Here is a 14,494-nt window from a genome sequence, read left to right as displayed (position 1 = left end):
AAGATTATCATATTTTAGCTACCAACGACGTAAGCGTATAATTATGATAAAGTTGAAAGTGAAACAGTTGTGATTGAGAGGATGTATGTTGTATAATGTTTGAACTCCGGAAAAAAAATTCAAATTCTAGGAGTGAGAGTTACTTATATAGAAAAGGACAAGATTTTTTCTCGTAGCTAACTTTTGTGGTTGAGTTAGATTTAAATCTAATTTCTTGACGTATATAATTTAAATAAATGAGAGAGTTTTTTTATGTTATATAGACATACGGGGGCGGCGGCCGGATGGTTTCGTGGTCCTTGCCTAATACTCGTGGATTGAGGGCATTCTGTCGGTGGATCATTTCACGGTTGGGCTTTCAGAGACCGTTAGTGAATTATGTACGGAGATAGGCCCACTAGTATGAAAGTTACAGGAGCCCAAACTTATCAATTAAAGACCGAGATGTAAACCACAAGTAAAGCTGTCAAGACTCAAAAGTTAGCAGCACAAGTAGACCAGCAGTCTATCATTTCGAACCAACCTACATTTTTTATGGGAGCCCAAACTGCCTAGATACTTTTATTATTTAGGTTGGTTGGAGCGGCTTGGCCTGCAAGTTGTCACAACCCACCAGTTGATTCCGAAGTTCGAGATTAGATCAAAACAGGTTGAGAAATTATCAACTCAACTTACTTATTTGGTGGGACTCTATCGTAACTAAATTTTAATTAATTTGATGAAGTCTTATTTTACAATCATAATCTTGTTAATAAATTTGTTGATTTGCTCAAAAAAATAACTTTATTGTTAAAAAATTATTTATTTTCCAAAGATAACATTTCTTTTAAATATTCCAATCATATATTTATCTATATTTTTAAATTTAATCATATATTTATTTATACTCAAGTCTCAAGGTTTTTAGATGCCTATATTTACTAATTAATTGAGGTAGTTTAATTAAAACTTTAACATTTTCCATAAATTTTAAAAAAAAATTGTGATTACAAAATATTATTACTTTTTAATGTGATAATTACTTTTTTTGAGAATATATGTGATAATTACTTTTATACTGGAATTGGACCGACTTTGGACAGGGCAACTAATATATTTGCAAGTTGTGACCAATCCCCCGTCCAGATAATTACCGTTCCCTCTCACATTTATTACTATAAAATAAAATAATATAATATAAATTTATATATAAGAAAACCCTAAAAATTCCTCTACACTCCCCATTATCAAAGCTGCAATTCCTTCACAAATCTCACATTTTCCTTTTTCATCTTCTCTTCAAAACAAAGCATGAAGGTGAGAAACAAAGGCAAAGTTCACCCCTTTATTTCCTCGTCTTCTTCTTCGTCTCATATTCCAAACAAATATGATTTTCCCGTGCTGAGACTTTTACCGGCCGCCATTTTTACTCTGGTGTCAGTTCTCTCTCTCGATGACCGTGAAGTTCTTGCATACATGATTACAAGATCTCTTAAATCCACCAACAACCCTTCATTTATTCACGACGAGGAGAAGAAAACGAGTTCCAAAAAGCAGTCTTTTGTCACTCGGCACGGGCATAAATCGCCCGCTTTGTTCGATTGTGAGTGCTTTTATTGTTACACGAGTTTTTGGTTCAGGTGGGATTCTTCACCTAACCGTGAGCTGATTCACCAGGCGATTGAGGAGTTCGAGGATCATCTGAACAATGGCGAGGTGCCGATGAACGGTGGAAACGGAAAGAGCAAGAGAAAGGAGAAAACGGGCCGCCGGAAAAGCGAGAGAACGAGCGTCGTCGGTGGAGTTCTTGAAATCCCGGCGGTCGTTTTGCTGCCGGAAAATCAAGAAATTCTTGTTCTTGACCCGCCGGCGAGTGGGGTGACGGCTGAGGTTGACGAAGTGGGAGGAGGGGTAGACGAGGCGGAGATGGGTGGTGACGTGGCGGCGGCTCCTGCGGTGGCCGTGCACAGCCACAAGGGCTTGGCGAGGAAGGTGCTGCCGGACGTCATGGGTATATTCAACTCACGTTTGTGGAGTCTCTGGAGTCCAAATGTGTGAGGGAAAAGTGAAAACCAATGGTTACTTGGAAACTTTACCGTATTTTTTTGAAATTGAAACAAGAAACATAAAGAAAATGGTCAAAATTCGTATTCCAACGTACGTATATTTTATGGTTCCTTTCTCTTTATTGGGTGTCATTTGTTTATTTCGGTGCATCTGAATATATGGAAATGTAGGCCTTTTTTGGTTCCCACTTCTTCATCAGTCGAGTATGATGCAATAATTATTAAAGTGACACTTTACATAAAGGGTTAACTAAAAGCATTGCTTAGGGACCAAGGATATATGTAGGGTTGGTGGGTTTTAAATTTTATACTATGATGATGATTGTAGTGCAATTCTGTATAATTTTTTTGGGGACAATGCTATGTGTATATAGAATTGTACATAGAGGGTTACACGTCAATTAAATTAGGAAAATATCTTAAATTTTTTTTTTCTTCGACCTATAATTTTTTGTTTTACTCTAAAAACATTTCTCTAAAATATTATTATTTTTATTCTATTACTTACTTTTAGAATTAATTTACCGAGTTTAACAAAAATAATTATTTTATAAAATTTTAAAAAGTAATTATGAAAATATATATAATTTTTTACTAAGTTCAACAAAAATAATAATTGTTTATTTTTTTTAATAAATATATTTTATAATTTTTAATTAACTTTTAAATTTAAATCATATATAAACGAGATTTTATTATTATGTATTTAAATTAAAATATATTTATTATTATTATTATGTGTAATAGTTAATATTTTGTTAAAAAAAACAAAATCAAACTCAAATCATGTAGGTTTGGGTTGATCGAGTTAGTCGAGTTCGGGTCGGTCGCTATTGATTTATTCGGGTTTGGTTTGAGAAATTTTTAAAAAGTTTTTGTACTTACTATAGATTAATTAAGAAATATTTACTATATTTTTATATATTATATTTTTGAAAAAAATTTATTGTATATTTTATCATAGATTTTCCACATGTAATAATTATTTTTAAAACATTGATTTTTAAAAATAAATTTTATTTTGTGTAGTAAGTATATTTTAAATTTCGTACAATTAAACTTTCAATTTAAATTATATAAAACTATATAAGTGAGATTTTGTTATTATGTATTTAAATTAAAATATATTGATTATTATTATTATGTGTATTTAATTATTTTGTTAAAAATAAAAAAAATCAAATATTTTAGGTCAACCCGAATCCCAAAACCTCAAAACCTTAATCCGATAATTTTCTGGTCAGCTCGGGTCGGGTTCAATTTTGACACCCCCTAAAACTGCACAATAAATAATAAAATAAAAAATAATAATATTTTCGTTAAAAGTTTTTTTGAGCAAGACAAACTATTGAAAATAAAGATATTTTAAAAAAAAATTTGATATACTTTTCTAATTTATAGGACGTGTAACTCTCTATGTACAACTCTATGTACACATAGCATTATCCTTTTTTTGGATGACTAAACCAACGGAGACCTACTAGTAATTATCTAGCAATTTGAGTCTATATAATATAATACTCCCTCCGTCTCACACAGATTAAGAAAAACTTATTGGTAAAGTAAATTTTATATCAACTTCATATTTTATTCCTATTTAATGTATTAAAAAATGATTGCACAATTTTCAAAGGTGTAGTTAATAGGGGTATATTAGTAAAGGAGTGTAAAAAAATATTATTAAATATGGTATATGACTATATATTTGAAACAAATAAAAAAAAACGTGAATTATATAATTGAGACGAAGGAAGTATATAATATAATACTATTTTAGTTAGGCGGTCAATTGTTCACTTCTCCGTTAGAACGTCAAAATGCTCTGAAAACAAAAGCGACTTTTTTTTATGTAACAAATTCCAGCGTATATATAGGCATATGGATGAGGACTGGGGAGACCAACAATGCCACAAGCAATTAATTAGCAAAACGTATAGCATATGTTCGTTCTTACATGACAAAATTATTTTATTTTATACGTCAAAAAAAATATACACCTGAATTAATATTATTATATCTTCGTAAAAGTACGTACGTACATTTGTTATTGGTGTTGAGAAACGAGGGACACGCATGCTTTTGTTTCTTAGCAGACGACCATTTTGAAAATGAATTCAATAAAAAGCCATTTTGGACTCCTCGAGATCAAGGCAATGAGATTAATTGTCGAGTCAAAAACACCACGTTTGACCAAAGTTTTAGAGTGAACAATTATATTTTGTTTTTTAATAATTTAATCTGTTTTAAATAAAATAATTAGTTCAAGAATAAATAAATAAATAAATAAAGTTTTGTGTCAGTGGAAATGAAGGAGGCATGGTTCTTTTGGACGGAGAAGTTGAAATTATTTTAAAAGCCAAAAATATTAATTAGTAACCCAATATATATTTGTATTTTCCACAATACCGTTTGAGATGATTACATGGCCTAGTCCTAGTAATTAATTAATTATAATATTGTTTCGAAAGTTTACCCTAATTATAATAATTATGTCTCTGGCTAATTATTTACTATCCGATCCTTTTCCATCATCAAACTTAATTTAATTTATGCAAAGGAAGAAAGAAAATCTTGACTTTAGTTCTCTAGCTTCCTCGAAAATGATGAACAATTTCTAAGTTTTGCCGCTCAAGGAGTGTGTGGTCCATGCCAAACATACATGTCACGAAATTCTTGCATGAAATCATTAAATCAATATACATACAAACACATATACATATATGTGATTTTAAGTAAAAAGCATATATAATATTTTTTCCAATTTGTTTCAAAAATAAAATATTCCTTGATAAAATTTTGTGTGAAAGGGACTAATTGGTACGTAATTTGCATCTGACGGCTGGCAATGCACCTAGTGGGAGTGCATGGGACATTTCGATCATATATACATAAATGCTGAATGGGTCGGGACCAATATATGCGAGAATTGAATGGCAGCTTGTGTGTGAGTTACTGGCAATATATTTCACCATTAATTACTATAATATATAGTATATAATATTCAATTGAAACTGCGTACACTAATTTTATGAACCCGTGAATGCTCTGCAACTTGTATATGGTTCCTTAGCTTGGAGATTCTGAAGATAGACTGAATCATCACAAAGGCTCGTAATGATATTAAAGTCTTTTGCACTTTCGGAGGCAAATATATATTTTTAATTTTAAAACATTTTCAATGTTTTATTTGTGAAAAAATATGTGTGTTCGAATAAAATTTTTATAAAAATTTCATAAAAATATTATTTTAAGGAATTGTTCTCAATGCATAATTTTTCAGAAATAATGAGTAAAATTTATTTTGATATATTAATTATTGATAAATTTGTGCATGAACTATTATTTGTAAATAGCTTAATTGGTTTATGATCAAATTAAAAAGTCAGGCTCACCCTTAACCTATATTTCTTTTTAAGTCCAACTACTATTGTTAAAAATCAATCAAGTACATAATTTTAATTTCATGATTATTTATTTATGAATTTTAAATACATAATATTTATTTACAATTATATTATGATAAAAGATTATTAACTCAAATTATACAAAAATAATAATATATTGATGAAAATATGATAAAATAAATTTATATTCTAATAGAGCGATGATATTGTTTTTAGACGGCTGAAACAAGTGTAATCACTATTTTAGTTTTTCATTTATCGTATTGACCTTTAGGGGAATTCGAATAGTTTGTAAGTGAGATCCTACCTATACAAATACTGTCTTGACATGTATCTAACGGTTGATATTTATTAATAAATGTGTGGTTCATTATTTTTAGTGGATCCCGCATGTATTGATAAATTATCATCCTTAGATCTATCATGAGGATAATGTCTGTAAAGGTATGTTAAAATGATCCGTATTTAACATTATATTTGCAGATCATGAAAAAAAAATCAACAATGAAAAAATGTCACTCATTATCTTGATTTACGTGATTCCAATGACCTAATATTTGCACTTGATTTAATTGCATTTTTAGTAACTCTGTGATTTTTTTACTTGTGAAATTTAAATACAATAAAAAATAAGGTACCGTTTGGTTCGAGGATAGGATAAATAATGCTTGGATAAGTAATATAATGTAATATAAAATAAATAAAAAATGATAGTTAATTTAGTATTTGATTTGATTGATAGATTATACTTTATTTGATTTGATTGATTGAATTTTATATTAAAAATATAAATTACCATTTTGTTCTTTTAAGAATAAATAAAATATGAATAATATTATTTATAAGGATAATATAGTAATTTAAATACAATGATTTGATTGATGTAAGATAAATTATTAATGATTTGATTGATGTAAATAAATAATTAATATATAGATAAATAATATGACGAGAAGAACGTGAGATTGGATAGGATAAGTTGTACAAATACTAATTGTACTTGTACCAAACAGTACCTTATGTTATTATATTAGATTGAAATATTTTTTACTTGTGGATATGATTCATTTATTGAATGTTAAATTATTAACAATATCAATTTATTGGCTCAAATTCAATAATTTTGAATATGAATAAGTTATTTTTCATACTATCTCGATTCAACTCATATGATTATAATTTTCTTTGTTTTGCCATACTATAGACAAAGGATAATTACTTGTACAACATATAGAAAAAAAACCTTTATTTCATCACGTACACATAAAATTACATATTTGTCGGATCTGAAATTACATAATTATCTTACATGCACTTTGAAAGATTTTTTTTTTCCAAATAAAGCGCATGGATAATTTTGTAACAACAAAGTGAATGCGTAACCTAAAGTATTACACTTCATGTACAACTCAATACAAGTAACATTTTCTTTTTTTGTGACGTGGGAACTCGCAGCCGCTACTTTCGGTGCGCACTAGGTAAACTCCCGGACTAACGCAATAGCATGCAAACTACGTTAGTCAGGTAAACCATACTAGGCAAGCCCTGTGTGACAGGTTAGTCCAAGAAGGTGTTGGTAGGAGGAATCGAACTCTTGACCTCTGGCCAAGAGTTCACCTACTCCACCAACTTGGACACCCCTTAGGGGCTACAAGTAACATTTTCTTTCATTAACAACGAGTGTGTAGTAACGATTTTTTTTTTAAAAAAAAATATGTAGTAACGATCCTTATTTTTCCGGATAAATGAAATACAACATACCCAGTATAATTTCCAATGTAACATTTTTATTTTCCTATTGACTCGGTGTGAGCATAGACTTGCCGACTTATTGGTACCATTCATTTTTATATATTTCCATCTATTATCTTCAAGTCGAAAAATTCATCACTCATAGAAATACACAAAATAAATAAAACACACAAAAATAAGTAAAATTAAAAGAACAATATTTAAAATTCAAAATATAGAATAGATATATACGTTATGATTTTAACTTTACATGAATTCATGATATTAGATTATAAATTTCAAATGGTGAATATTTATGTGTATTTAAAAAATATTATTGCCTGGATGAATAAGGGTGAACAGAAATTTTAACAAAATTAATTTATAGGGAAAATTACAAATTTAGTCTTGCATGTTTGCCACTTTGCGATTTTGGTCCTCTATGTATTCACATTTCAGTTTTAGTCTTGCATGTTGAAAATATTAAATCCATAAAATTATAGCCAGAATCGTCATGCAAATCATTAAGATTAATCTGAAAAACTTAAAGCGGAAGCATACCTGAAGCCATGGTCTTAAATCTGTAGAAATCTTTAGAGAACGGCTGGTTGATCTTCCAGATCTACGCGTTCTTCCTGAGAGCCCTCTGTTTTCTCTCTGGTTCTATTCTAATAATGGGGATTAGAGATAGTGAAACGTGATACGCGTAATCTGGGGACCATAACCACGTTATATAGATAATTCTGTTAATTATTTCTATTATTTCTGATTCAGCCCATCACAAAATCAAAAATTATATTTTTAGTCTCTACACATCAAAGGCACATGTCGTATTAGATACATTAAAGTCCAATAACTTAAAACTTTAATTGATCATTTTATTTTGGACTCAACTTAACTGACAGCCCACAATACATAATTATTCACATATAAGCCCATTTAATTAAATTGATCTAACAATCTCCCACTTGGGCTATATGTGTATAACCATATAATTATGTTTTGTGAAAATAACCTTATGAGCTCAAAACCGCTGTCAGTCCTGAATGTATCTACGCTAAATCCGGTCCATCAATCATGTCAACATAGGATCAAAGCAGCCTTCGTTACATTTATGGTAACTAGACCCATCAATGGTCACATATGCCAAACCAATTGAATGACATGGATTATGACATGGATGTGCAGCATAGAAATTTCATGCAATGTGATCATAACATGTCTATTTCCAACTAGTCCTCCCTAAACCTTATTGAGATCAAACTTTAGCCATAATCAGAGTGTGAATAAACTGAAACTTTATTTATGCATAAAATATCCAAATAACTTAAAATGTCTATAACAGAAAAGCATTAAAAATTACAAACTCCCACTAAAACTGAATATCCTCAATCCTCAATTGACACAACACCCATACGAGCTGTATGCTCATGAAACAATTTGGGTGGTAGTCCCTTTGTAAGTGGATCCGCAACCATGGAGTTTGTACCAATATGCTCAATAGACAACTGTCCACTCTGAATTCTTTCTTTAACAACCAGGAACTTGATGTCAATATGCTTCGACTTCGTCGAGCTCCTGTTTTTATTGGAATATAAAACTGCCGACTTATTGTCACAATGTAACTTCAGTGGTCTGTCAATACCATCAACAATGCGCAGTCCCGTGACAAAATTTCGCAGCCATATTCCATGATTTGATGCCTCGTAACATGCTACAAACTCTGCTGCCATAGTGGAAGAGGCTATAAGAGACTATTTAGCACTCTTCCAAGAAATGGCACCTCCAGCAAGGAGATAGATGTAGCCTGAAGTAGATTTCATACTATCTTGGCATCCAGCAAAATCGGAGTCAGTATACCCAATGATCTCAAGCTGATCCAACCTCCGATACATGAGCATGTAATCTTTTGTTCTCTGTAAGTACCTTAAAACTCTTTTGACTGCTTTCCAATGATCCATTCCTGGATTACTTAAATATCGATCCAACATCCCTGTCACGTATGCAATATCTGGACGTGTACAAACCTGAGCATACATTAGACTCCCCACTGCAGATGTATAGGGAATCTTCTGCATTTCCTTTTCCTCAAAATCATTCTTGGGACACTGATTGAGACTGAATTTGTCTCCTTTAGCCACAGGGGTATCACCTGGTTTACAATCTTGCATCCCATATCGCTTGAGAACCTTCTCGATATAGCCTTTCTGTGATAATCCAAGCATACCTCGAGAGCGATCCCGATGTATCTGGATACCCAGTACAAATGATGCATCACCAAGATCTTTTATCTCAAAATTCTTAGCTAAAAATCTCTTGGTGTCATGCAACATATCTATATCGTTGCTAGCGAGTAGGATATCATCAACGTATAAAACAAAAAAAATATGCTTGCTCCCACTGAACTTATGGTATACACAATCATCAACCAAATTCTTGGGACACTGATTGAGACTGAATTTGTCTCCTTTAGCCACAGGGGTATCACCTGGTTTACAATCTTGCATCTCATATCGCTTGAGAACCTTCTCGATATAGCCTTTCTGTGATAATCCAAGCATACCTCGAGAGCGATCCCGATGTATCTGGATACCCAGTACAAATGATGCATCACCAAGATCTTTCATCTCAAAATTCTTAGCTAGAAATCTCTTGGTGTCATGCAACATATCTATATCGTTGCTAGCGAGTAGGATATCATCAACGTATAAAACCAAAAAAATATGCTTGCTCCCACTGAACTTATGGTATACACAATCATCAACCAAATTCATCTCAAAACCGAACGAGATGATCACTTATCATTGCTAACGAGTAGGATATCGTTGCATGTTATGATTTTTTGGCAATTTTGATCTTTTTTATTCAAAAATTCTTACGTGACATTGTACACGTCAGCTCCACATCAGCACTGAATTGGTGCCACTTCAGCGCCACGTAGGAAAAATGACTAAAATTTCCAAAAAAATAAAGATAGCGGACTCAAACATAAATCTAAAAATATAAAGGACTAAAATCGCAAAGTGACAAACATACAAAACCAAAAACGCAATTTTCCCTTAATTTATACAAACTACGCAAATGAATACTCTTTCCATTTTGATTTTCCAAAACGATACTTTTTTGGGCTGGTCATCTGCAAACAGTAAAGCTTTCTCGTTGGAAAGTCAAAGAATGGATTTGGCCCATTTTTCAGACTCAGCCCACAAAATATCAGGGTCAAAATAAACAAAACTTGCCAAGGCCAATATAATATTCATAGGAGTTGACAAAGACTATGAGCAAATTAATTTAAATTTTTGTTTGTCCACACAACAATTAATAGCGCGTGTACCATGTTGCCGTATGAGTTAGAGAAGCTCAAAATAAATAGATTGTAATAGATATGTTACTTTTCATTATATATATATAGATCGTGTTGATCTTTTTCATAATACACTTAAAATAAATGGCTAAAATAGTTCAATTTACTGAGTACACACTCCATCTCGTTGCACAATACGCGTTATTATTATATTGTTGTGATAATCATAATAACGTATAAATATATATATTTTTTGGTAAGATGAAACTTGCACCTATCACAAGTACGATAAGCTAGTCCAAAAAAAAACTTTGATAGAGAATTGAAACTCAACAATGGTTCCAAGTAAACGTACTTCACGAACTTAAACATCATTCACGGGCTAATATCATATAATTTCGTAATTTACCTATAGAATATGCAAAAAAAAACTCTAATGAAATGTCTCACGGGTTATTTTGAGAGGCGACTATCCTGCTTGACTCGACAATTGAAATATATTATCTTTTATTTCAAAAAAATTATTGTTTATGCATATTAATCTGTTCGATATTTTTATGTACATTAATCTGCTCGATTTGTCATACATGAGAACTATCATATAATAAATTGGTTTTTATATCAGGTTCTAGAACGAAATTGACTGAAATGGTCTTTGCAAAGCAGCTTTGAAATTTTGGAACTTTCCTTTTGCCTTCAAATATATAAAAGTAATTTTTCTAGAAAGTAAAAATAAAATATGTAAAGGTAATTAAACAATCGACAATTAGCAAGCTCGATCACGACATCGCATGTAAAGTAATTTATCCCCAAAAGGCAAAAAATAAAATAAAAAATAAAAAATGCACTATATACATATATATATATATCTATATATATTTATTTATATATAAAATTGGTGAAAATGGAAATTATTTCAGGATGAGTCGGGTCTACCATATAACCATGTCGTCGAATGAGTATGAATAAGCATGTATTTTGTGAGATGATCATTTCATGCATAAACAAGTCAATTTGATCCACATATAAAATTAGAAGTAATATTTTGATAAAAAAATTATTTTTAATTGGTCAAGTAGAGAAAAATATTTATCTCATTAAATTAATCCAATCTTTCTCGAGTTTTTGTGGTATTGTCTACAATTTCCGAGTGAGATTATTATTATCGCCTTCAACTTTGGTTGATTAACTCATTATGTGCTGGCAAGTCAATCGCTTTCTCAATCAGATATTAAAAGAATATATTTGAGGACGTATCTAATCAACTTGTTATTATATAATAAATTTCCGGAAAATTTTTATCTCATAAAAGTTTTAGTTCAACGTATCTTAAGAGTATTATCCTAATAGGAGATCTAACAATCCATGATTTATCATGTCAATCATATAATATTAATGGCAAACACTTGTATGCAACCGTTGCACGGGTCATATTCGTGTGACGGGTCTCTTATATGGGTTATCCATTAAAAAGTATTACATTTTATGTCAAAAGTATTACTTATTATTATAAATATGGATAGGGTTGACCCGTCTCACGAATGAGACCGTTGCACAAGAGTGTTACTCTATTAATTATGTATATATGTTGATATATGGACCCTTAAATGAATTATTTGAGTATTACCTATATGATATGATTTTTTTTTGAAACACATATATGATAGGATCTCATTAACTCATAAACATTATAAATTAATGATTTTTTAAAATTTCAAACAAAACTATAATTTAATAAAATATTATTCCTTTGTTTCTTTTTTAAAATTAAGTTTATTAATCTTAAAGTTTTATAAGTGCTTCCAAGAGTTCCGGTGTCTCCTTCTCAAACTATAAAACAAAAATTAAGAATAATTGGTATTGTTGAAAATTTGTTATTATTATTATTATTTAAAGTTGAATGTTGAATATTGAGTTGTAAAATGTTGAAAATTAGTGTGTGATGATGTAGATTATGATATATTAATTTTTGGACTAATCTCAAATGTGGATCTATAAATAGGTCTTCATTTGTGATGAAAATCACAATTGAGTTGAGAGAAAAATATTATAAAGCGTAGAGCTTGATATATTTTGAGTTTTTGAGTTTTTACTTTTTACCATAAATTTTTATTTTTCACAACACGTTATCAGCACGATCACTCGAATGTTCTCTATAATTTCCGACGCTCCAAAACACAAAGAGAAGACAAAAATATTCAACAAGTATATAAGTATATTTATTTTATTGTTTATATATTTTTTATGTATATATATGAATATATAATTTCATGTTATTATATAAAAGGTTGTCTATGACACCGACATTATAATAATGTGATATTATATATATTAATTATATATATATATTATATATATAATTATAATAATGTGATATTATATATATTAATTATATATATATAAATATTATATATATATATATACCAACTGTATTAATATATAATTTCATGTTATTATATAAAAGGCTGTCTATGACACTGACCTTATAATAACGTGATATAATATATATTTATTATGTATATATACTAACTGTATTAATATATAATTTCATGTTATTATATAAAAGGCTGTATATGACACTGACCTTATAATAACGTGATATGATATATATTTATTATATATATATACTAACTATATTAATATATAATTTCATGTTATTATATAAAATATTGTCTATGACACTGATCTTATAATAACGTGATATGATATATATTATTGTGTATTATATACTAATCATATTAGTATAATATCATATAATATATTATATAAAAGAATGTCTATGACACCGAATTTATAATAATATGATATGATATACATAATTATTTAATTATGATTATCATTATCATTATATGCATCACATGATTATCACGAATTTTTATTCAACACATACTCGATTTTTTCTTACATCCAACGGTCACAAACGGTAACAAAACGGCTAGTTTTTTGCCTATAAATATGTTCACTTAAACTCATTTTCAATCACACCAAAATTCACTATTTCTCTCAAAATATTTTCTCCTTGGTTTTTTCGAAGATGAAGATGATGACATTTATAAGGCTATTTTTCATAACGATTATGATCATCATGCTCACGAGTTTTGTACTCACTGCGATTATCCACCGCACACTTTTCATATATTTTTAAACATACTTGTACTCATCGTTTATCCATTATTTTGTATTGTCATATTAATGGAAATTAACTAATAAAATGCATTGTTATTTTTCTAGTACCACCATGTCAAATTTGGCAAAGTTTAAATTCGTTGCTCTCGATATCACTAGAAAAAAACAAAGAATTGTTAATGAGAAATCATCAATCCCGATCCAATGTATCTACGGCATTTCCAGAAGCAACGAATTTAAACTTTGCCAAATGTCGTAAGTAAAAATGAAAACCAAAATCAAAGGCATAAACTATATTTTGGTCGAGGTCGAGGATGTGGTCATGAATGTGGGCGTAGAAATGATCGCGGTCGTGGTCATGGCCGTGGATATAAAAATAATCGAGATAGTTACTTCAATAACTAATCTCAAAAGAAAGTCACGAACCACCCAAAAAGGCAGCATGAAAATATGAGTGAAAATAAAAATCACTCAAAAAGATATGAGAGTGTTTGTTATAAATGTGGCACTCCAAAACATTGGTCACGTATCCCTGAGCACTTATATAAGCTCTTTAATGTATCGATAAAGGGAAAAAAAAGACCAATTTGTTGAAAACAGTAACCATTTAAGTGGTTCAACTTATTTCAATGCTGTCGATTTTTCAAATGATTTCGAGAACATTGATTAATATATTGGTGGGACTGGAATGTAACATACTATATTTTTCATGCATTCTTATGAAACATGTTATATTTTGCATATATATATTATCATTGATTTTCTTTATTGCATAATTTTTTTTGAAGTTCAAAATGGAAAACGGTATGAGCAAGGCTAAACAAGAAAATAATCTCATGAAAGTTTGCATACCCGATAATGGAACAACGCACACTATTCTCCGA

The 14,494-nt window shown here is 30.0% G+C and overlaps 1 protein-coding gene across 1 annotated transcript; it reads left to right on the top strand.

The window, feature by feature from the left end:
* The first annotated feature begins 1,162 nt into the window (after positions 1 to 1,162).
* LOC140872211 (uncharacterized) lies at positions 1,163 to 2,229 on the top strand. Its single transcript, XM_073275007.1, has one exon. The coding sequence runs from the start codon at positions 1,291 to 1,293 to the stop codon at positions 2,035 to 2,037; it is 747 nt and encodes a 248-aa protein (XP_073131108.1). The 5' UTR covers positions 1,163 to 1,290; the 3' UTR covers positions 2,038 to 2,229.
* Positions 2,230 to 14,494: the final 12,265 nt, after the last annotated feature.

The sequence above is a fragment of the Henckelia pumila genome, unplaced genomic scaffold, assembly GCF_033568475.1.
Source record: "Henckelia pumila isolate YLH828 unplaced genomic scaffold, ASM3356847v2 CTG_461:::fragment_3, whole genome shotgun sequence".
Taxonomy (NCBI): Eukaryota; Viridiplantae; Streptophyta; class Magnoliopsida; order Lamiales; family Gesneriaceae; genus Henckelia; species Henckelia pumila.
Note: the sequence above shows the minus strand (reverse complement) of the source record. Positions and strands in the feature narration are given on the sequence as shown.